At 51.8% G+C, this 23,975-nt stretch overlaps 7 protein-coding genes across 7 annotated transcripts; 5 read left to right on the top strand and 2 right to left on the bottom strand.

Annotated features, from left to right (window-relative positions):
* The first annotated feature begins 443 nt into the window (after positions 1–443).
* On the top strand, positions 444–2,837 carry rad7 (uncharacterized protein). The gene is made up of 6 exons (XM_057158803.1): positions 444–470; positions 524–559; positions 627–654; positions 728–1,273; positions 1,334–1,499; positions 1,573–2,837. Coding segments are annotated over exons 1-6 (1,800 nt in total). The 5' UTR covers positions 444–468; the 3' UTR covers positions 2,595–2,837.
* A 129-nt stretch (positions 2,838–2,966) lies between these two features.
* stt4 (1-phosphatidylinositol 4-kinase STT4) lies at positions 2,967–9,499 on the bottom strand (the record flags this gene model as incomplete). The annotated part of the gene is made up of 11 exons (XM_057158804.1): positions 2,967–4,259; positions 4,321–4,608; positions 4,667–4,870; positions 4,937–5,192; positions 5,253–5,624; positions 5,683–6,043; positions 6,102–6,236; positions 6,296–6,404; positions 6,458–9,169; positions 9,239–9,422; positions 9,492–9,499. 11 exons carry the CDS (start codon positions 9,497–9,499, stop codon positions 2,967–2,969), a joined length of 5,922 nt encoding a protein of 1,973 aa, XP_057002758.1.
* A 676-nt stretch (positions 9,500–10,175) lies between these two features.
* N7473_012866 (uncharacterized protein) lies at positions 10,176–12,413 on the top strand (the record flags this gene model as incomplete). The annotated part of the gene is made up of 6 exons (XM_057158805.1): positions 10,176–10,214; positions 10,282–10,798; positions 10,867–11,465; positions 11,529–11,659; positions 11,727–11,743; positions 11,806–12,413. 6 exons carry the CDS (start codon positions 10,176–10,178, stop codon positions 12,411–12,413), a joined length of 1,911 nt encoding a protein of 636 aa, XP_057002759.1.
* Positions 12,414–13,454: 1,041 nt separating this feature from the next.
* On the top strand, positions 13,455–15,724 carry N7473_012867 (cytochrome P450). The gene is made up of 5 exons (XM_057158806.1): positions 13,455–13,875; positions 13,937–14,134; positions 14,207–15,161; positions 15,214–15,272; positions 15,342–15,724. The coding sequence occupies exons 1-5, from the start codon at positions 13,630–13,632 to the stop codon at positions 15,405–15,407; spliced, it is 1,524 nt and encodes a 507-aa protein (XP_057002760.1). The 5' UTR covers positions 13,455–13,629; the 3' UTR covers positions 15,408–15,724.
* Positions 15,725–16,015: 291 nt separating this feature from the next.
* Positions 16,016–16,726, bottom strand: N7473_012868 (mitochondrial 37S ribosomal protein mS41; the record flags this gene model as incomplete). The annotated part of the gene is made up of 1 exon (XM_057158807.1): positions 16,016–16,726. The coding sequence occupies one exon, from the start codon at positions 16,724–16,726 to the stop codon at positions 16,016–16,018; it is 711 nt and encodes a 236-aa protein (XP_057002761.1).
* A 485-nt stretch (positions 16,727–17,211) lies between these two features.
* Positions 17,212–18,474, top strand: kin28 (TFIIH complex serine/threonine-protein kinase subunit KIN28; the record flags this gene model as incomplete). Its single annotated transcript, XM_057158808.1, has 2 exons — positions 17,212–17,401; positions 17,468–18,474. The coding sequence occupies 2 exons, from the start codon at positions 17,212–17,214 to the stop codon at positions 18,472–18,474; spliced, it is 1,197 nt and encodes a 398-aa protein (XP_057002762.1).
* Positions 18,475–20,690: 2,216 nt separating this feature from the next.
* N7473_012870 (putative kinesin family protein (KipA)) lies at positions 20,691–23,674 on the top strand (the record flags this gene model as incomplete). Its single annotated transcript, XM_057158809.1, has 2 exons — positions 20,691–21,483; positions 21,558–23,674. The coding sequence occupies 2 exons, from the start codon at positions 20,691–20,693 to the stop codon at positions 23,672–23,674; spliced, it is 2,910 nt and encodes a 969-aa protein (XP_057002763.1).
* Positions 23,675–23,975: the final 301 nt, after the last annotated feature.

Below are 23,975 nucleotides of genomic sequence, written 5' to 3' on the forward strand. Positions count from 1 at the left end.
TGATCAAATGAAGGGAGAGATGGATGAGGAGAAGAAGAAGACGAGGTGATCGGAGAGAGGAGCGGTGATCGATCGACTGAGGTGCCTGAAGTGAACCACTCAATCAGGAACCAGGAAATCTCTTCGGTCGGTCCGACTCCAAAAAATTTTCATGACCATTCCAAGATCAACTATCGGAAAAGGATTTGCCTCATTCCAGTACCCTTTTAATTCTCTCTCTCTTTTTGATATTCTTCCATCCCCCGATCGCGAAATCGAGAGATCGAGTTGCCAGTCCGTCGCCACTTTATCCACTTATCTGTCGATAAGAAACAACGAGACTCGCGTTAAGTGCAACGCGAAACTGTCGCGATCCCGTGACCTGCGCTCCAATCGCAACTGCCCAACTACTGTACTCTCTCATCGATATTATCAACAACACTCTCTGGTACTCTCACCTTCACCTTCACTGCTCTCCTTACGGTCAAGATGTATGCTACCCCTCGATTTTCTGGATGACTGAGGTACTAATACTTTGTTGCAGGGCGAGCCGAAGACAGGCTAGTAATATTCGCGGCCCGTATGACCTCATATTCCCGACTCCATAAACTCCAGTATTTGCATTCAACTAATTGATCACTTTTTAGGCGATCTGCACTGACGGATTTCCTTGCTGTATGTGCACCGGTCGACACTTATCTACTGGTTCATCGGTCTTCATTGGCTAATTCTGTTCTTTTCGCTACAGTCAAACAATATCTCCGCCGCCCAGATTCGCGATGACTACGACCGACGAGTGGCAGACGCTGCCCGCCAGGCTACAAACGAAGAGGAAGATGGCGACGTTGACATGGAAGAGCCCGAATATGAGCCAACACCAGAGCCGGACTCGCCAGAGGACAAGGCAAAGAAGCGCAAACGCCAACAAGCCATTGAAAAGATTAAGAAGAGCAAGGAGTTCGCCCGCCGCAAGGCTCGTCGGGTTGGAGAACCGGACGATGACGATGATGCTCTGGCCAACGAGATGGTGGACGAGAAAGAGCGGCCGGTTCCCGGACAACTAGAAAACTGCGAAGTCTGTGGCAAGCGGTTCACTGTCACCCCCTACAGCAAGGCGGGCCCCGATGGAGGCCTCCTCTGCGCAGAATGCTCCAAGAAGCATGTCGACGGGGACAACAAGAAGGCTTCACCTAAGAAGCCCACACCTGGAATTAGGCGGCGCCAAAATCAAGCTGATCTGCTGGATGGACTGGTTTCCCAGGGCGCTCAGAGTCTACTAGAGACCTGCATCAAGGTATGCTCGAGAAAGATTTTGCCCTTCTGCTATGGCAATGGATGCTAATTCTCCTGATAGAAAGTGGCGGAAAACATCTCCGATGTGGAAGAGTTTGGCGACCTTCCGCCACCAGTGATGCAACGCCTCAGCCAGATTTTGGCTCGAAGACGAGCGATCACCTCCACGACTTTGGATCTTTTTCTACGCCCGCAGAACAAGGAGATTGACATTTACGATTGTGCTAGTACGTACCACTGATCATGAATAACTATATCAAAGCTTTCACCCTTTGAGTCGAATTCTGACGCGAAGTACAGAGCTTGGTACCGATGACTACCATAAGATCCTCGCCACCATGCCAAATCTCACTCGACTCAACTTGCGATTCGTCACCCCAATGAAGGATCGCATTTTCCAATACATGATGGACCGAGATATGAACATTCAAGACTTACATCTAGATTCACCAAATTTGGTGACAGACGAAGTCTGGCGGGAGCTTTTCACTCGGCTGGGTCCGCGACTTCGGAGCCTAAAACTGTGGAACCTTGATTCCGCCTTTGATGACGAGACAGCCGAAGTCATGGCCAAGAACTGCACACAACTTCAGCGTCTGAAGTTGAAGCATCTCAACAAGATTGGTGACAAAGCACTGGAAGCAATCTCTACGATGAAGACCCTGGAGCACCTATCATTGCATATCAGTCAGGAAACGACCCCCGAGCCTCTTCTCCAGATTATCACTGAGCTCGGTTCCAATCTACGATCCCTATCCTTGGAAGAATTTTACTTTGCAGATGACAGGCTGCTCCAGCTAATACGGCAGAAATGTCGACGTCTGACCAAGCTTCGTCTTGCCATAAACGCAGAATTCACAGACAAAGCTCTATCCGATCTTTTCCACGAATGGCCCAATCCTCCCCTGACATTCGCAGATTTCCACCGTGTACGCGACGTGGATATGGCGAATCCCGGTGGCCCACCCGAGCCCGTCGGCCTCGCATCAAACAGCTTCATCGCATTGATGGAGCACTCAGGTGCCAGACTCCAAAGTTTGAACGTCGCCTCTTGCCGCCACATCTCACACGCAGCATACGAAACAGTCTTTGGCGAGAACAAGCGTTACCCAGAGCTGAAGTATTTGGATATTTCGTTTAATGGCGTGGTGGATGACTACTTGGCGCAGTGCATCTTCCGATGCTGCCCGGCTCTGACGAGAATGGTTGTCTTTGGCTGCTTCAAGATTCGTGATGTCAAGGTGCCCCGGGGTGTCGCGGTGATTGGTACAGTCGGTGCCAAATTGACAATCGATGGGATCACACAGAAGGAGCTGGTTTAACTGAGTCCGCCTGGTGGATGACCGGCCGCTATCGACTATTTGATATTGACTTGAAGGGCTGGGAAAGTTTCAGACACGACGTTATCTACGATCTCTGGCTGTCCAGGCCTCCAAGTGAGACATGCATGAGCTATGAACTTTTATTTTTTTAAGCGATTCAGGACTTGATTTTGGCACGTGTATTATGTTTTTCTGGCTCATACTAAAAAAGAAGCTTATGATAAGGCGGATCCATATTCATTGAAATATTATTAGACCATAAATGGTGAGAAGAAAAAAGCAAATCATACTTGAACGGATGTCACAAACAGTGAAGACAAAACGGCCAACAGCAAAGCTTAAACCGCCATAACCAAGGCAAATCAGACCCAATTAGTATGGGATACCGTTTGTCATAAGCTGGAACTGATCATATCCCTTAGTCGACACGCTCATGTACGACTTGCGCACCAATTCACGCATGTACTCCGCAGCATCGCGCTCGCTCTTCTCCAACACAAATCGATCCCGGAAGTTCTTCAGTGTCTCAGGTTTGAAGCACGGAAGTCCACTATCCAGCATCAGCGAGACAATATGCGCCAGCTTCGTGCAGTACGGCCGCGAAGCAAGGAACGCCTTGACCACAAGCGACTCGAACCACCGGTACGGCTGTGTGGTCGTCGGGTTATGCGAGTTGCTGCCTGGAAGGCTAATTCCGGACGTCCCGCTAGGATGGTGCGCGGGGTTGTGGGTGCCGCTCATGACTGCGACCATTTCGGAGGTTAACTTGAAAGGGGCGCGCTCGAAGCGGACACCGCCGGGGGCGATGTCGAAGCAGAATCCGAAATCGATGTGGATGATATGTCCTGCGTCGTCGACCATGATGTTGCCGTTGTGTCGGTCCTTGAATTGGAGGAGATAGGAGATGACGGAGTATGCGGCCATACTCTTGACGAAGTTTGTGCGGGCTTCTTGGAAGCGGATTGAGTCTTCGCCGCCGTATTTGGAGACGAAGTAATCGTATAATCCGTTGACGGCCTCGCGGCCGAGCATGTCTCGGGAGATTGAGTTCGGCAGGACGTCGATCACACCGCAGCCTGGCGCGGTCGAGGTCACCCGGTATGGGAATACCCAGACGTCCAGTCCGACGTTGGAGAAGATGCTACGGAAGGCTGCAATCATCTGCAGGGCAAGCATATCCTGACGACAGTCGTCGCCGACCTTGAAGATAGCCGACTGCCAAACTTCGTAAGTCTCCTGGTCTTGCTCGCCTTGACGAGACCCCAGCTGGCGCTGTTCAGTCCCGTTAACGACGACAGCCTTGGCCGCATCACCCTTGCCTTCGAGACGAGGCCGGGTCTTTTGGATTCGGAAGGTTGCCATGTACGGTGCCTTGGCGTGACTCTGCAAAGGCTTTCCGGACTTGCGGTCGATTCCGACGACCACACCGTCGGGATTACTGGGCAGGTACACGCCGACCTCGACCTTGATCTTGCGCAGTTCCTCTTCAATCTTTTGCTTCTTCTCGGGCTTGCTCCGCTTGATATACGGACGGAGCTTACCAGATATGCCGGTGATTTCATTGAAGAAGGAGAATTCTCGCTCGTAAAAGTCACGCTCTTCAATCGTGAAACTTGAGATCAGGGCCTCGAGGAATCGATCCAGTGTTGGCTTAATCGGATCCGGCTGTAGGTTTTGAGAGTTAGATCACGACTAATGAAATATGAGAGGCATAGTAGACACTTACCACTTGCGAGTCCTCGTCCTTGTAGGAGTTGGCCTTCATGTTCCAGATCACTTGATGAGCGAACAGCTGGGATTGCTTCGCTGTTTCAAGGGTATAGCGTTCAACATAACCCAAAGCATCGTATCGAAGAGCCTGGACCAGCTGTGGCACAAAGTAGAAACGAATATCCATAGAATGGCTCTCCAGGGCCCGCATGGCATACTGAAGAATGAATGGATGATTCCCATATGCAGGAAGGAAGTAGGTGATCGCTTCTGTTGGGTTGACTGGCGCCCAGTACAACAGATACTAAATCACTGTCAGCAAGTCGAGATACATCATCGCATAGATCCGTTCGGATACTAACCTTGAGCTGGAAGTTGACATCAGGCTGCAGGGAGGAGTCAAACATGATTTCCAAAGCGCTCGGCTCATGGACAGCCTTCTCAGGGAAATTGAGGATCAACCACCGAATCTCGGTCTGCATCTTGATCGATGGGAAACGCGAAGCAAGCTGAATGGCAAGACCCGGGCTCTCAGCCCACGCAAGTCGGAGATACGCCGTAACAGCCTATTTTTTCGTGTCAGCGTCTCTCGATTCGTAAATGTTAGATAAATGGAAACTGGGAGAGCTTACATCTGTGGAGTTCTTGGAGCCGCCAATTCCGGGAATGTGGTGCTTTCGCTCAGGCTCCAGAGGGAACAGCCAAACTCGAAGACGGGTTCTCTCATTCTCGATGAGGATCTGGGTCAGTTCTTGCTTAGATTGCAAGGACTTGTACGATCCCTGGACCTGGGTAGCAATGTCTGCAACATTCCGCAGAGCGGAAAGCACGTCGCTGAAAACCTTGTCTTCGGCCTTGATCTGCAAGCGATTACCACCGAATGACCATCTAAGCGAGTTAGCGAAATGTTCCCGTCTCGTTAATAGTGTTCTCGAAAAGAACACATACCTTGGTGCATGCTTGAACCAGCTTAGTGCAGCAGACAAAATCTGGTCCTTGAGCTTCCAGGTGGCGGCACCATTACGTGGGCTTAGATGCTGCAAGATGCGCAAGCCAAAGAGAACGATGCGGAAGTGAATCTCCCTCGCCAAAGGATGACCCTTCGTTTTAGTGAGCGCCACGAGCGTGTTGTTAATCAGGCGACAGAACAACTGCTGGTCCTGGAGATTGCCTAGGCGCACAGCACTGAAGTGGCTCTCAAAGAACTGAAGCACACGCAAGTGTGGCGAGAGTGTGTCCTGCGCTTCCTGTTGCTTCCTCAGCATAGATGCTTTGTCTGTAGGCAGCAACTCGATCTTGGTCTGCAGCGGATCCAAGTAACTAAAGCAAGATGTTAGAAATTGTTGAGCACGAACAAGGGGGGAAATAAATTTCATACTCGAAAGTCGGGTCAAACAGGCCTTGGCGTCTCTGGATGCTCTTGTCCCATGCCTCGACTACATGTGCCAGGATGCGCGGCTCGACGCTTGGGTTCTCGTGGATCACACCAAGCCACAAAGAGACGCCCAGCTTGATTGTATCCTTGGTGAAGATCTGGAAGGGCAAAGCCACCAAGTAGTGAACAACAGAGAGTCGAGGGTTGCTACTGCTGCAGATCAAACGCGCAGCTTGCCGCAGAGCATCTCTCACTTCTCCGAGAGGAATTTCGTCTCCCTTCATGCTACGTCCGTAAAGGCGAGCCAGGGAGTATTCAAGAGCGTTAGCAGACTCGGTTGAGAAGTCCGATTCGGACTTGCGGCCTAGAAATTGCAGCGGGTCAGTATAGACATTGATGAGAGATAGGACTAGTTGACCAACCGCCAATTCCAAAGTTAAGGCCATCTGCATTGTCAAGCAACGAGATATCTGGACGGCGGTACTTCTGTCGTGTGGTATAGAGCGCCATAAAGTCGGAAGCGACATTAACTTCACTCTCATGGCTATCAATGGAACCTGTTCAACATGTTAGACAAGCGGATTAGAGAGTACCTCCGGGTCAGAGAAGAACTTACCCAGACGAGGGTCGCTACGGGGAATAAGGGAACCCATCTCAAGAGCGAAGGAGCGACCCAATGAGATATGGCCATAGCCACCATCGTCATCGTACTCAGAGAGATATGTCTGATATAGATGTGAGTGCTGATTCGCATATTAGAACGTTAAACTCCACGTACCTGAAGCAATCCCTTGATGTCCAATGGGGCGATGTTCAAGACTGTGGTAACCCATGTTCTAGCTCGCTCTAGGAAACGGTTCAATGTGGCCTTTCGCAGAGCATAATTATCAGGCAAGTCTACTTTGACAATGCCCATCGGAGAAACCAGTGTTGGCTTCCACTCGAATTCATCAAGCTCCCCTTGGAGGCATGATAACCACATCACGGTCAAAATCTCGAGTAAAGCAAAGAGCGAATGCTTCTCGCAGAGAGCAGAAGGGCATTCACGAATGATCTTGTCGGTGCATTGCGTCGCGATGTGTTGAATTCTCTCGATGCGATGGCAGCAAGCTGTGAGGAAGTTGGCCAGCTGCTTCGCAAGGTAGGGCGCCGAGAACTCATCAAACTCCCCAGAAAGCGTGCGCGAGAGATAGCAGGTTACAACCTTGTCTGCAACGGCATTCATGCAAATGACCATCTCGGGAGCAGCCACGGCTGGATCCCGGAAGTAATTAAGAACCTTAGTGCAGTCACCAGATGCCGAGCGGAGAGTTTCAACCAGCAAGACAGCATTGAGAAACACCGATCTGGGGTAATCCAAGCGCTTGATGTCAGACTCCCGACCGGGTAGCTCCGCAATCAGCGAGCGTTTCTGCTCTAGAACACGCTGTGGTCCCGTGCCCCTCCTGAGCACCGTGTTGAGCTCGACGTCACTCTCAAGAGACTCCATACGCTCCTCTGCAACCAATGGTGGGGAGTGGCTCGCGAGGAGACTCAGTTCCTTGAGATGCTTGTGATAAATGCTGGAGTTGAGCGAAATTCCATGAATGGCGATGTTGAACCAGGCATCACGGAACAACGAGCAGATGGCCTCATCATAGCCCAAAGTCAAATTGCAAGTCTCCATGGTTGCCTTCTTTGAAGATACAAGCAGTGCCAGGGGTTTCAAGAGGGGCGTGATGTCGCCATGGGCGAAGACAACCTCCCTATGGCGTTCGGACTCACCCACATCAGGGACATCTCCCTTGTTGACAACACTCTCCAGCAGATGGGTCAGGTAAAGTCTGTGAAGTGGAGAGTTGCCGTCTAGGGTTGCAGAGAGATACGACATGGCACACTGAACAGCATCGGTAATCATATCAAGACCCTTGTGAACTCCGTCAAGGTAAATGCGGTTGTAGAACTTCAGCAGCAGCAGGAACTCAGGCTGTCCGCTACTCAATGCAAGGACAGCCGCTTCCTGGATGATGAAAGCGTCCACTGAGACATTGATCTTGCCGACCTTTTGTAGAAGCATCGACTGTGCGAGTGCGCTGATCTTATCATCATTGCAGCTGGTCGCAATGATCACAATAGCATGGACGATATTTCGGTTGGTCAAGGTCTCTTCCTCGCCAAGAGCCGAGAGTGTTGCTTGGCTTGCATTGCCTGCATGCGCATAAGCGACCAGGTTTCCTGTAATCCCAGTGGAATCGACCAGGACATGATCTTGATTTGCTTGGTCACCCTTGGGGCCGGGGCTCAGTGAATTGCCCAGAGAGTACAATGTCGCAATCACGGAATCCTCGGAGAGAATACTCAAAATTTGGGCAAGGCATCGAGAGGCCACAGCAACAACAGAGCCCTTTGATGCGCGACCGTGGACCAAATATTTCAACAAGCAGCGTCGTCCCAGCGTGGCTCCATTTGAAGACATTCTGGCGAGAATTGCCGTGCACTTGAGCGCAGTGATTGCCAGCTCGTCACACGCCATCTGTTGAGGGTCACCCACAGTAGTCTCAAGCCAGGACAAAAGGACATCATTATTAGCAGCATCTTCACCGAGAACAACGCAGTTCAAGAATCCAACCAGAGCATGGCCCTTCACGGAAAAGGCCAGTCGCTGCTGAGAGGGAGACCCAACTTGCAGATAATCTGATCCATCCTCCAGCAGGTTGATCTCCTCGCTAATGAGGTCCGTAACGCGTTCGATCAGAGCGATGTCGGCTTCATCGTAACTCTTGGCAATGCCAACCCCAGCCATGTATTCATCCAAAAGCTGGTCATCCGACAGATTCTGGGATCCGATCAAGGATGCGGCGCATGACTTGACGAAGCGCATGAAGCCCTCTTGAACCAGCATGGCACCCAATGGGCGCCCATGGGCTGCATACCGCCTCGTGTACTTTCTCCAATCCTTGATGGAGGCGTCCGAGTGGCTGGCATTACGAACAGTCGACGAAGCAGTTTCAACGGCAATCATGAACGACTCAGAAAGCATTGATCGCAACAGATCGATGATTTGCAACTTCTCTCCGGCAGTCCAGATAACAGTATACTTGGCGGATGCCTCCAGGAATCCAACCAGCGACACCGCAATTGACAAGACAGCGATCGATTCGTGGACAACACCCCGTCCGCCCGCTTCGGATGAGGAGTATTGAAACGGGGTGACCGCATTGACCGCATCGGAGCAGTTCTTCAGGTATCCGCTGACCGCGTTGAGGGCCACTTTGCGCAATGATGAAAACTCGGTGGCCAAGGACAAAAGTGCCGTAGTCAGACTGTGAGAGAGAATCTCCCACGGTGACGGCTTAACCTGGTGGAGGAACGGTGATGGGCGAAACAGCTGAGTAGGGGACTCTGGCAAGTATCGAGACAATTGGGAGACCAGACGATTGGCATGTTCGGGATCGTTCACGGAGGAGGCGGCCTTGCATAGGGCGAGCAAGACATCGAGTTCACGAATCCCCTATGTATAGATCTTGGTATTAGTATACGATCACCCCGCAACAGCATGCAGTCGTGGGTATATGCATACCATTGGAACTCGAGAAGTCGGAGCTTGCTCTTTCAATACTCCATTGAGAGCTCCATCGGGCTGACGGGCCAGTCGAGTCTGTTTGGCCAGGCGCGCCAGGTCCGAACCGTCGTCATTGCCGGGAGACTTGACGGCCAAGGCCGCCAACTTCTCGAATGCAGAGCGTCGAATCCCGACCGAGAGACTGGTCGTCAGAGTTTCTAATTAGCATATGGTATAGTTCCTCTGAAACAGGTTCATTGATTTCACTTACCCGTCCATTCTCACTTTCAGTCTAGGGATGTTGAGAGAGAGAAAGTGACCACGGTCGGACTCGAGATTCCTTAGAATTCGTGGGGAATGGAGACGGCACGTGTTGACGCGGCGAACCTAGGCAGTTAATTCCATACTTGGTTGGTTGGTTCCCCCCTGGTCCAATAGAGGAATTGACCCGCTCTGAGTAACTACGAGAAAACAAATAACTAGTAATCAAAAAGATTCATGATCAACCAGGCTTGACCAGGGTCAAAAATTGATATCTTCTACTAGCATACCTAATCTAGGCGATATATTATTCCATAACATTGATCCATATACATCCCTACCAATTGGATACATAGCAAATAAGACCGTGTTGACATGTCCAACTTGGGGCGGGTGGCGGCTGAGGACCTCCTACCCTCGAAAAAGTAGCTTCTTTGAGCCTCCAAAGCTTCCCCCGTTTCTTCTTTCCCCCGCTCGTCCCAAACCCACTTTCCCTTCAGATTGGTTTTGTTTGGCCCAAGGAACTCCGATTCGTCCGAAGTTCACCTGTGAAGACTCGATACTGCCGAGTTCCTGAATTCTCGCTGGCTACCCCCGACGGTCCATGCCCCGGGAAGCCTCATCCAGACGGCACAGCTAATTGGCCTGTGACAAATTCCCAATACCGGGGGTCTGTGTGGTATGAGTGAGAAAGATGGCGCCTCGTGAAAAAAGCTCGCTCAAACGAGGCAGAGTAAGTATTCGTCGACGTGGTTCGTGACTTGCGGCTTGGCTGACCCCGTCTGTTCCATCTCCGACAGCACAGCGTGGACCTCGATTCGCAGGATTTGAAGAAGCCCCGGCGCTCGCAGAGAATCTCAAGTCAGCAACAACACCAACCCCTCGAGACACCGGTTATCCATGACTATCTACCGACTCCGCTGACCCACGGCAACTCGACGGCCACGGATATCCGTAACGAAGTCACGGCCACTCCTCCAGACAGCCCGAACCAACATGTCAGTCAGCAAACTCCAGCGAATGATTTCTCTCAGGCCTATTCGTCGCCTCCAGGGGATACGCAAGCCCTGTCACAGTTCATTTACCCCCCACGGACATACGCAGACGAGGTGGACGACGAGAGTGCGGAGGGAGTTTGGGGATACCTCATTCCGCTTGATGACAGTGTGAGCGGTGCCGTCGTCTTGAAGCAACGAGATGGTTGTGACGGGCGTGATGAGTCCGCCAATGATAAATCCAGCAAGAAGTCCCAGTCGCGCAAACAAGGGAATGGTCGCGTCCCTGGCGGCTACTTGTTCGGCCGTCATCCCGAGTGTGGTTCGTAAACACATGTTCATTGGCACTTGCATGACGATCAACTAACATGTTTCTTCTTCCCTGTGTAGATCTGGTCATAAACAGCCCAACGATTTCGAACCGGCATTTCCTTCTCTTCTCCGAGAAGCGCAAAGGCGATGTGGTTGCCATGTTGGAGGATCTCTCCAGCAACGGAACCTTCGTTAATGATGCCTTGGTGGGCCGTAACAAGTCTCGCGAGCTCGAAGATAGAGATGAAGTCTCCATTCTGAACGAGGCTCGATTTGTCTTCCGTTACCCTCGTACGCGAGATGCCAGTGGCTTCCGCCACCATTACCGAAGACTTCAGCAGCTTGGCAAAGGTCATTTTGCTACGGTGTACCTATGTGCTGATCGAACTACGGGCAAGCAGTATGCCGCCAAGTGTTTCGAGAAACGGCCAGGTGATTCACAAAAATCCCAGTCCCAGAATGAGGCATTACAGCAAGAGATTGCTCTTCTGATGAGTGTGAATCACCCAAACTTGCTTTGCCTGAAGGACACCTTTGATGAGACCGATGGTGCCTATCTGATTTTGGAGCTAGCCCCGGAGGGTGAGCTGTTCAACTTGATCGTGACCAAGCAGAAGCTCAGCGAGGCCGAAACCCGCCATGTGTTCCGTCAGCTCTTCGAGGGGTTGAAGTATCTGGTAAGTGTTTTCCTCCGTTCCGGACTGTCTAGCAAATGAACTCGTGCTAACCCCCGAATTCAGCATGATCGAGGAATCGTTCATCGGGACATCAAGCCCGAGAATATTCTTGTCTCGGACAAGAAGCTGACCGTCAAGCTGGGCGACTTCGGTCTGGCTAAGATCATTGGGGAGGATTCATTCACCACAACCCTGTAAGACTTCAGACCATTTCTCATTTCATCCCAACCGTAGACATGCGCTAACACTTCTTGTCCATAGCTGCGGTACACCTAGTTGTAAGTTCAAAGCTATTGATACGCAGAAGAGAGGGAATTGTTCTCGAGACTAATCGATACAGATGTCGCGCCAGAGATCTTGCAAGAGACCCGCCGGCGACGATACACCAAGGCTGTGGATGTCTGGTCCCTGGGTGTGGTACTTTACATCTGCCTCTGCGGCTTCCCGCCCTTTTCGGATGAATTGTACACGCGGGAGAACCCCTACACTCTGGCACAGCAGATCAAGATGGGTCGTTTCGACTACCCCTCCCCTTACTGGGACTCTGTTGGCGACCCGGCTCTGGACCTGATTGACAAGATGCTCACCGTGGACGTTGAGAAACGCATCACGGTGGATGAGTGTCTCGAACATCCATGGCTTACCCAAAAGTATCCTACCGTGAACGACAGCACAGATGGCCTCACTGGAGCACTTGACAAGCTGGACTTCTCCAAGCGCAAGGTCGAGCGTGAGCGCACTATGCTGAGTAGTGTTAATGACGTCCACTTCAGCGAGCATGCCGAGGGCAGCAGCACTCCAGTCAAGGTCTACCACAAGAACGAGGCTGGGAAGCGAGTGCACAATCGGCCCAGAGCGTCGCGCCGCGAACCCTCTCCTCGCGGTGATCGTGATCCCAAGGACTTTGTGAATTTGGGCCAAGCTGGAGATCCTGCCCTTTATGACTAGTCAGGGTTCCATCTTACTTGGACTGGGGTCTAGTGGGGTGAATTGTGTGAATTTTGTGAATTTTGTGTATGTATTACTTTGCGGTTCAGGAAGGTAACTATTTGGGGACAGGGACTGGTATGGCACAAAAGGGGCTTTCTTAATGTATAGTGTAGAGTCCTTTTACAGTCTGGCGTTGATAGGAATGCAATATTCATAGTACCATGAGCGTCTCGAATCAACATCATTGTAGTGAAACTGCTACAGTATTGCTTGGACCCTACATCATGCCACCACTGCGCGCTAGTGGGAAAGACCCTCTAGAGCATAGACTGCGCTTTGCTCAGCGCCATGGCTAGCGCCATGGCTAGCGTCATAGATGGATATATTTCCTCTGTCAAATAGGGAGAATACAATGATAACCCTTTGTTCCGCTATTTGCCCTCCAACTTCACCTCTACCCTTCTCGTATGCCCTACTACGGTCATTCTACAACACGCCAGAGCATGCCGTTGCTCTGGACCCCGTGTGTGCCATACTTGCCGTTGTCTAGTACACAATCTTCGATAATTTCCAAACCGAGTGGCCATACGTTGAATCATAAACAGTGTACTGACCACAAGCCCCGATTACCATATAATGTACGAAAACTAGCTTGACAAAGTCTATAGTAGGGTGCTGTTTGAAGTAACCATTTAGGGGTGTAGATTCGGGGAGTCAAAAGCCTCCACCAACGTGGCGTGATAAACTGCCCATTTGGGGATTGCGCGATCCTTATTGGACGGGAGATCGGAGTCCTTTTTCTGTATGAACCCATACTTCCGTCGAAGGCACTCGATTGTCCAGTCAAGAAAGGTCCTTTAAGAATTGAGGATTAAGGAATAGGTTCAACCAAACTGCGAAATATGTGATATAGTCTATTATAGTGTGCACAATTGTACAAGAATATTCTTGATCGAACCATGGGAAACAGACTATGGGACGAGGGACCAATGGCCACTGGCGGGTCCTCACCGAATGAGCGCGGAGATAATTATTTTGCGCCCCCTTCCACCTGGGACAACTGCCAACTCTTCCACTACACCAATTTTCCCTCTTGAACTGCGGAGGAACCAGCTGCTACCGTTCGCGTGGTTCTATCTTGTTTTTCCCCGTCGCCTCGCCCCTGAAGGCTTTGGGAATTCCTTTCTCCTCTTGTCCACTTGATCTTCGAACCCCCTAATCGCCTCCGTCCGCCATGGGTCTCCTCAACAGTTTCCTCGACAAGTTCTGCGAGCATTGCTCGACGCAGTCCATTTACACACTCGTCTCGGTCGGCGCATTGTCATTCATCGCCTTGTCCGTCGTGATCAATGTCCTGCGCCAGCTCCTGTTCAAGAACCCTCACGAGCCCCCCGTCGTTTTCCACTGGTTCCCCTTCGTTGGCAGCACCATCAGTTATGGTATTGACCCGTACAAGTTCTTCTTCAATGCCCGTGAAAAGGTGCGCAAACTCCCTCTATACTCCTTTGAAGTGAACGCGCTCTAATGCCTCTCCTTTGCAGTACGGTGACATTTTCACCTTCGTCCTCCTCGGCAAGAAGACCACCGTGTACCTGGGTACTAAGGGCAATGAATTCATTCTGAACGGCAAGCTGCGTGACGTGTGCGCCGAGGAGGTTTACTCGCCCCTGACCACTCCTGTCTTTGGAAGCAATGTCGTCTACGATTGCCCCAACTCCAAATTGATGGAGCAGAAGAAGGTGAGAACAGGCAACCATCCGCCACTGCTAAATCTTTACGCGCCGAGTACTAACCAAAATGGCTACATATAGTTCGTCAAGTTCGGCCTCACTTCTGACGCGCTCCGCTCCTATGTCCGCCTGATCACCGACGAGGTCAATGACTTTGTCAAGACCTCCCCCGCTTTCCAGGACTCCAAGGGCACCTTCGACGTTACCAAGGTCATTGCGGAAATCACCATCTACACTGCGTCGCGCTCCCTGCAGGGCAAGGAGGTTCGTGATCGATTCAACTCTACCTTCGCCGAGATGTACCACGACCTGGACATGGGATTCGCCCCTATCAACTTCATGCTGCCCTGGGCCCCGCTCCCTCACAACCGCAAGCGTGACGCTGCCCAGCGCAAGTTGACCGAGACCTACATGGATATCATTCGCAAGCGTCGTGAGGCTGGTGGCAAGAAGGACTCTGAGGATATGGTCTGGAACCTGATGTCGTGCACCTACAAGAACGGTACCCCGGTCCCTGATGAGGAGGTCGCCCACATGATGATCGCCTTGTTGATGGCCGGTCAGCACTCGTCCTCTTCGACCGCTGCTTGGATTGTTCTGCGCCTGGCCACCTGCCCCGAGATCATTGAGGAACTCTACCAGGAGCAGCTCCGTATTCTGGGTAAGGATCTGCCTGACCTGACCTTCGAGACCCTCCAGAAGCTCGACTTGCACTCCAAGGTCATCAAGGAGACCCTCCGCATCCACGCTCCTATCCACTCTATCATTCGCGCCGTCAAGAACCCCATGCCCGTCGAGGGAACCCCCTATGTCATCCCCACTTCCCACAACGTCCTGTCTTCCCCCGGTGTCACTGCTCGGTCAGAGGAGTACTTCCCCGAGCCTCTGAAGTGGAACCCCCACCGCTGGGACGAGGACAACGCCGTCAAGGAGGATGAGGAGGACGACGAGAAGATCGATTACGGTTATGGTCTGGTGAGCAAGGGTACCAACAGCCCTTACCTGCCCTTCGGCGCCGGTCGTCACCGCTGCATCGGTGAGCAGTTCGCCTACGTCCAGCTCGGCACAATTTTGGCCGCCCTGGTCAGGCAATTCAAGTTCTCCAACCCCCCCCGATGCCCCCGGCATTCCTGAGACAGACTACTCGGTAAGTGATTCATGCACAACATGTCGTATACTTATTAAAAAAAAAGTCCTCAACTAACATTATCTCTAGTCCCTGTTCTCCAAGCCTCTGGGCAAGTCCTTTGTCCGTTATGAGAAGCGTAACACCAAGGAATAGACGGAGCCCGCGAGTCGGCACCTCCTACAAAAGAAAGTCACTAGAACTTTGGTTACCTGTTATTACATTTAATGACCTCTTCGCATCGGAGTGGTGGGGACATGAAGAAAGGAGGTTGCTCCTGAGGTTGGTCATCCTCTCTTATAGATATCGCCTCTCGTCCTCCCACTCTCGACGTCCTGGGAACGATCGTACTCCTTGTACACTAAACCTTTGTATTTCTCTTCATCGCGCTGTGCGGTTTCTATCTTCGTTATCCCTTCTGTGTTGATACCGTGACTGTTATTATATCTATCTAATTGAAGACGATTCAAGACGATCTCACGTTTGAAAGCGAGTAGCTGGTGAGAAAGTATGACAGACAATCCTGACTGACCATCTAGCTGTATAAGACGGAAAGGCTCTCTTGACTGTACTTTCGAAGATGGTACTCAATGAATAACTCCCCGAACTGGAATGGTAGCAAACTGAAAGGGGCAATTACAGCCCTTGAATATGAGATAGTTGATAGTATAGCAGTATGGTACATTGCAAATAGAACACACAAGTCCATCAGGAAGGGCTCAAGAGATATGCAGGAAAACGCCAATTCCATCCGAGTCAAACCCTTACGCTTTCCTCCTCTCCTCGAGCCTCTTCTTCGCCCGAACCTCAACCCGTCGTCGCTCACCACCATCAACCTTCACTCCCCGCTTATCCTCCCACATACCCTCCTGAACCGAGATCGTCGCCGCAGAGCCATGAGACCCCTTGATAGGCTGTAGAAACGGCCCCATAATCTTCGAACCCCGGTGGATCTTCATATGCGCAAACTTCTTCAGCTCGGCCGTCACGCTGTGCTTGTATTCCGTGACATCGGGTGCCAGGTTCACAATGGCCTTTTTCATTCCCGGCGTCAATGTTGCAGATGATGCTCCGTCTGCTGCACTGCCGGACTCGCGGGGGACTTCCACAACGCGCAATTGGGCCACCCCGTCCACGACTTGTTCCAGGTCACCGCCGGGTCCGTAGACGCCGTTGCGGAACTTCTCGCGCTTCCGCATGAGATATCGGCGTTGCCGGGCGGGTTCGATGCCTAGTTCGCGGAGCTGGTCGGAGTTGGAGGCGAAGAGTTGCTCCCAGGAGGAGATCTTGCTCGCGTGCTTGGACATTTCACGGCCGATCAGAGTGAGGAAGGTTTGGACGTCCGGAACGAAGGGGGTTGGGGCCGGCACAGAGGGTGCGGCTTTGCGGTGCAGTGGGCGAATGCATTGTTTGGAGATGTTGAGGGTTTGGAAGAGTCGTGGGAGACTTCGGACTTGGGGGTTGTGCAGAGCCATGACGGGGTTGAATTGAACTTGCGGACTGACTCCCGCAAGTTACTCTCTGGGCTTGTGGTTTATGTTGGGCTGGCGTGGGTAGATCGCTCCCTGGGAATTGGCGGCCCTCCTCAGGACAGAAATGAGGGAGGGAGGAGAGGTGAGGGAGGAATTGGCCCGAGGGAAGTATATCGTTGGATGGCCGAGTTGCCCGTGGCTTCCAACTGTTTGGCCGCGCTGAGAAATTTCGGAGCCACTCACCACCTTCGGGATCAACGATACTCCGAGGCGCGTTCATGGTACAGCTTCTGGGCCATTTACCTGCTGGAGCTCTCGCATTCTTTCAACCTATCTACATCCATTTCTCTTTTTTAAGAGATGACTCTGCGATAGGGAATCTCATATACTTTTTGATTGTCTTTCAATCATCTCGTCCCTGGATACTGGCTATTTCTATCCTCCAGTTCTGAGCTCATTCGAGCCTCTGTGCTCAGCTCACATTCGCAATGGCCCTTTCACCATTCGCCTCTCGCTCGCCTTCGTTGACCGTCGCATCACCCAATTCTGCCCTACGGTTGAAAGCTTCGGCTGTTCCTCGTTCAACTGGCCAGGCAGTCGCTGCCAAGGCCCAATCGAATCCGGAACGTGAGCTCACGGAACAGCTAAATGATGATGTGCGACGGAAATACACCAAGGGTACGTTTCATACCATAGCAACCCAAGTCACTGAGAAATCCGCATCGAGACTAACAAATGGAATAGGCAAAAAACTCGGTGAAGGTACATACGCTATCGTATACCTAGGACACTTCCGCGACGACCCCTCCTCATGCGTCGCGATCAAGAAGATCAAAGTCAATGCGGAATATAAAGATGGACTCACCATGGACGCAATCCGGGAAGTCAAGTACCTCCAAGAGCTGTCTCATCGGAATGTCATTGCGCTCCATGATGTCTTTTCATCCAAAGATCAGAATCTCAATCTAGTCTTGGAGTTTCTTCCCGGAGGCGATCTTGAAATGCTGATAAAAGATGGTGATATTCACTACGGTGTGGGTGATGTCAAAGCCTGGATGGGCATGTTGGCTCGAGGAGTGTGGTTCTGCCATGAAAACTTTGTCCTCCATCGAGATATCAAACCTAACAACTTGTTGATCGCAGCCGATGGCGAGGTCAAGTTGGCTGATTTTGGTCTGGCGCGATCATTTGCAGACCCCTACCTCAATATGACCCACCAAGTCATCACTCGCTGGTATCGGCCTCCTGAGCTGCTCTTCGGTGCCAAGCAATATTCCGGCGCGGTGGACGTCTGGTCTATGGGCATGGTCTTTGCAGAGTTACTCTTGCGAGTCCCATTGCTGGCAGGCATGTCGGATCTAGACCAGATTAGCAAGATCTGCGAGGCCTTTGGCACACCCACCGAGGAAAATTGGCCGGGGGTAACCCAATTGGCCAATTACGTCACAGACAAGGCGGTGCCGTTGCAAGGACGAGACTTCTTCCTTCGGCAGTTCCCTACGGCGGGCCCGGTGGGCGCTGATCTGCTCATGTCGATGTGTGTTTTGGACCCTCGTAAGCGCGCCACGGCCCTGCAGGTCTTACAGCACAAGTGGTGGACGGCCGAGCCGCGTCCGACCAAGAATGAAGATCTCCCGCGGAAGTCGGGGACTAAGAAAATGGGGGATGATTTGGCTCGACGTGGTGGCGATAACGATGACGGTCCCTTTAAGAATGCGGCCCGACAGTTGGACTTTGGGGGTATGAAATAATGACCATTTGATGATGAAAATAATGACGAAGAAATTGATGAACCATACTTCCTTGGATCTTTGTACAAACTTGTTATGGCTTCCATTGTTCTGTTCTCTCCTGCGTCCCGGGATCGATGCCGTATGATGTTTCATAATTGATAGTCGCCAGGGGAGTAGGCCAACGCATATACATACCTCGACTGCATGATATGCATGCAGGTCAATGGGACTATTATCTCTGCCTAACTCTCCCCCGACAGGATCAACGAGAGATCAAGTTGATAGCTCGCCAATCTAGGGACTCGGGAGGGCATCGACCCTCGGAGGTCCTTGCACAGCGGAGGGAGTGGTAGAGACTCTAAGGAGTTCGTTGATCAACCATACTATTTAGTAGTGACACTGACATCTCCCTCGATCTGTCAGCCGCACGATCCGCTACCTGTCATGTCGCAATCTCTCCTATGATCATCCAGGCAAATCGGTTTGGAGTACCAGGGACTCCACCGTCTACCGGATGGGACGGCAGTTCGTTTTGACCCTTGCGTTTATTCTCGATCTATTTGTTGATCCTCACTGGGCTGTGGCCTGCTGAGAGGCGAAAAAAAGGAGAGAGACTTGGTAAACAATCCGGGAGTCATCTTCAAGGAGATTCCGTGGTCTTTGGAGGTTGTCTGTTTCTCTCCAGTCTTGAGGGAGAGACCACACTGGACAGTGGAAGTGTAGACCGGAGTGGGTCTGGTGGTAATGATGGGGCGAAGATCAAATGAGGATCAACGTTCAGTTCGCACATGGGGCCCGAGTTTGTTTCCTTTTTCAGCGTTGTGACTCGTCTGGGCGTTCAGCACAGATGAAGTCCCACAAATCAGCCATCATTTGGATTGTCCAAGTGCTGCGCCTTTAATTGCTGCTTGTTTCGCCCCGGTCTCCAGTTTCTAAGTTTCTAAGTTTCTTGGGACACTCTGTAATCAGTGAGTTTCCCAATCATCACAATAATTCGGTCCAGACACACTCCACCAGAGCCCAGGGCGAACCTTCATTCGCCCCCCTTTTTCACCAAGTTCCTTTGGGTCCCGAGTAACTTCCTCCACAGCTGGTCTATCCAAGATCATGATTGGATCCCCTCAGCTCCCTCGAGACCACCAGGAACTGGCACCTTGACTCCTTCGAGCATTAGACTGTGATTGTCTTGTTTTAGCACCACGCCATGTCTACCCCTTTTCTCCGGGAGACGGTTGGTAACTTAGTGGATTGGGTGTGATTTGATGGAAGGAGGAAAACAAAAGGACCGAAAAAAAGGATTGGCCGAGAAAAGACCAAGGGGACTGGGAGATTGTTTACTTCATGCAAGTATTGATGGACAATATAGGAGAGTATTTGTGCCTAGAGGAGGACAGGAGAGAAGAGTTAAGGGTAGAAGGGACTCTCTCCTTCGAGGTCCTTCGAGGAGGTAGAAGGAGTAGGTAGTGTACATACCTACTTAGTAAATCTTCGTAATCTTCAGGAGGATAGAAATAAACCAAAATGGGGCCTGGTGCCTTTCCGCGTTGCGCGGGGGAGCAAAAGAGACTTGGAGATTTTAGACAGACTTAGACTTAGTTACTACTCTACTCTACTCCAATTATTCTTCCAACTGTCGTGCCTTCTTCACACTCTTTTCTCTCTCCACTCCATCTTTCGATTATTTCCTCTACCGCTATTTCGATCTCCCGATTTTCCCTCTGATCGCTGATCGGCACGGCTCGAGTCCAAACTGTTCGATCCTCTCCTCGGTCACCTTCTCTCTTAAACACTGCGGCAGTGGCGCTTCGTGGACATCCGAGTTTCACCTCCCCCGTCGCGATCGCAACGCATGGTTGTTTGAACCTGTGAGTATCCGAACCCCCACAATTCTTCAATCTCTCAACAGACCCGGCGCGCGCGACACTCTTGAGGACTCTCGGTCTAGTGGGAGAAAAACCACTGCTCCCGCAACCAGCTCCGACAACGCTGGGAAAGGGCTGGTGTTTATCGCCGTTGTGTATCGGAAATCAGTGGCTGATCAAATCGCGTTGACAGTGCTGAATCCCCCCGCCGCCGCCCAATTTGAGATCTCTCACAGTCGCGACGCAAACAACTCTTTAAACTCGCCCGCATGTGGTGTTCTCGCCTGCAACTTATCAACTGAATTAACGATCTGGGGAAGGGAATTGGGAATTATTACATGCCCCGGTGACCGGCGCAATACAAACAGAACCATGGCCTCCATGTCCACTCTTCCAACACCTTCACGGCCATCAACAAACCCTCCAACGGGCTCTTTGCCCCCACTACCAACTCCCAAACCTGCCAGAAAAAGCACCCCGGCCCCCGATGGCACCCGATCCGCATCACCATACCAACTGTCAAAGCTACGGACACCGTCCAGTCCCAGACCCCCGTCCCTCGCTCGGTCCCCGCTATCGAATTCCAACTCAACTTCCAATCTGAGTGCCGTCCGATCTGTTTCCAGTGGCCGCACACCGAGCAGCCCCGACAAGACTCTACGCCGTACAATTAGCATCGCTTCTTTCCCACAGCCTCCCAAGGCGGCCAGCCGCCCATCCACAGCGGCATCCTCGGTGTCAGGCATCCAAGGCCTCACTTCCTCCGGGAGTGTGAAGCAGCAGCGAAGCTCACGGCTAAGCACAGGCACTACGAGCAGCTATCGCAGCTCCAAAACCCCGTCTTTACTCAATGGCAGCGCAGATGGAAAGTCAGTCCTGGCAGAGGCACGGGATCCGGAGGCCTCGCCGTCTCACAGTCGGAGCTCTTCTGCCAATGGTTCCTGTTCCACCAGTGCAACCACATTTGAGGACACGGAAGATGCCGCGGGTACCGGCAAGGGTGGCAAGCCTAAAGAGTCCAAGGGCAATGTGATTGTCAGTGTCCGTGTCCGACCGGATACCAGCATGGGAGGCGAGACTCCACGAAACCACGGTGAATGGGGACTGGATGGACGTCGCAGTCTGATTTCTCACCGCGGCAAAGATGGAGGTGATTACTATTATGGTAAGTATTTAGGGCGCACAGAGATTGATCTTACAAGGTCGGAAATCAGAACCTGCGCTAACCCTCGCAAACAGATAATGTCTTTACACCACAGGAAAACAACGCCAAGGTGTATGATGCAGCCGCGAAACGGCTTGTGCGACGGGTCATGGAAGGATATCACGGTACTGTCTTTGCCTACGGTATGACAGGTACTGGTAAAACGTTCTCGATGCAAGGTACCGCCACTTCTCCTGGTGTGATTCCACTCGCCATCACCGATATATTTTCCTTCATTCGAGAAACGCCTCATCGAGAGTTTTTGCTCCGAGTCAGTTATCTGGAGATCTATAATGAAAAAATTCACGATCTTCTCTCGACGTCGGTTACCAACGGTGTCCCTGCACCTCAACAGGAGGAAATCAAGCTTCGCGAAGACAGTAAACGCGGCGTGTATGCAACGCCACTGAAGGAAGAGATCGTGCAGAGCCCGACACAGCTTCTGCGGGTGATCGCAAGAGGAGACCATGCCAGACGCACTAGCAGCACCCAGTTCAATGCGCGCAGTTCTCGAAGTCATGCGGTTGTTCAGATTGTCGTCGAAAGTCGCGAACGAGTCCCTGCCGGCGACTCGCAGGATAAGCGGTCTGGCATTGCTCCTGGTGGTGTCCGAGTGTCAACCCTGAGTTTGATCGATCTGGCTGGTTCAGAGCGTGCGGCCGACGACAAAGAGCGCCGAACCGAAGGTGCCCACATCAACAAGAGTTTGCTTACTTTGGGTAACATTATCTCAAAGCTTTCGGAGAACAAGGACAAGCAAGGCAATCCGATTGATCGGGATGGTAGGCATTTGCCATACCGTGATTCCAAATTGACGAGATTGCTACAGCCCGCGCTATCAGGAAACTCTCTCGTGAGTATTCTCTGCACGGTTCAGCTAGTCGCTGGTATCAATGCACACTCGGGGGAGACCCTGAACACCTTGAAGTTTGCTGCTCGAGCGAAGAACAGCATCGTCAGTCATGCAAAGAAGGCCGAGGAAGCATACGGTAGTGGTGGTGGTGATGCGGGTAGTCGGGTTCTGCTTGAACGCTACCGGATGGAGATTCAAGCACTTCGTGGCCAACTGGACACCCAGGCCAAGGCGCAGGCGGAGAAGGAGCTCAAGTGGGATGAGCAACAATTTGAAAAGGAGGCCCAGGCTCGCCATGAGGAGCAAGTGCTGGAGATGCAGCTGGCCAGGACCGCTTTGAAAGAACGGATTGAGCATCTGAACCGGTTGATTCTCAGCTCCAAATCAACCGGTGTGAACAACCACGGTAGTCTCTCTTCTGCCTTTGGTCGCCTTTCCAGAATGTCCAGCACCGACGCGGGAACCCGTTCACTTCGGTCATCGGCCAGTCAATCTACATTGGGTGCAGCTCACTCCATTCGACCCATCTCATTCATGTCGGTCAACAGCAATGACCCTTCAGGGATGTCATTCGCCAACGGCTCCTTCAGCAATGAAGATGACGAGGACATGGGCGAGTTTGGTGATGGCAAAGCAAGCCTGCAGCGACAAGTCACCGCCCTGCAAGCTGACCTGAGCGACAAGAATCGATACATTTCCACGTTGGAGCGTCGACTACTTCAGGCTCGCCGTTCGAGTCACTCCCGAATGTCGGTGGGAGTCAAATCTAACGCTCCATCCACCACCACTATCTCTGAACACCCAGACATGATGACCTTACTTCGTGAGAAAGACATGGAGATCAATGAGCTTCGCATCCAGCTCGATGATAAAGACCGAATGCTAGCGGCACTGCGGTCTGCTGCCCGCCACCGTGATCTGGCGGCTGTGACCGGCGACTCTCAATCCCCAGAACTCAAAGTCAAGGTGGACTCGTCGGCTTCTGGGCCCAGCAGTCCCCGGCTTCCGCCCCCAGGTGACGTGAGCGACAAAAATACAAGCCCCTCTAGGCATGCTGTTCCCGGGAAATCCGGTGAAAGAGAGGAGGACCGGAGAAAGAACATGGACGAGGTGTCCCGGATGCTTGATGAGATGATTCAAGGCCGAGTGGAGAGCGGTCATCTGGACAGAAACTCTCTTGGACACTTCAAGCGCGTTTCGGGTGATAGTCGTCGAGGTTCAAGCTCTGCTGAAGTCCCGGGGTTGACTCCCACTCCTTCTCTCCCCGTGGAGCCAATCCCAGGCTCTCCATCAAGTTAATAAAGCTGCTGCAGTTGGACCTCATTCCGTTTCATTTTTTTTCTTGCCTTTTTTTGATGCTTCTGATTGATCTGATACCCCGTCTATCTACTTGATGTTACCTTTATCATGTCCATGCGATTTTTTTTTTTCTCTTTATTAAGAATTTGGTTCCTTTTTCTCTGGCATTTTCCCGCCCAAGAGACAATGTATTTTTGATTACTTGCTTTTCTTGAGCGTGAATTGTTTTAATTTGCGATGTGTGTTCTCCTTTCGATGCCTGATTTCAGGTGCTGGGTATGCATGGTATCTGTAGACAAAT

Source organism: Penicillium subrubescens (genome assembly GCF_028828155.1).
Source record: "Penicillium subrubescens strain IBT 31985 chromosome Unknown utg000011l_segment0_segment0, whole genome shotgun sequence".
Lineage (NCBI taxonomy): Eukaryota > Fungi > Ascomycota > Eurotiomycetes > Eurotiales > Aspergillaceae > Penicillium > Penicillium subrubescens.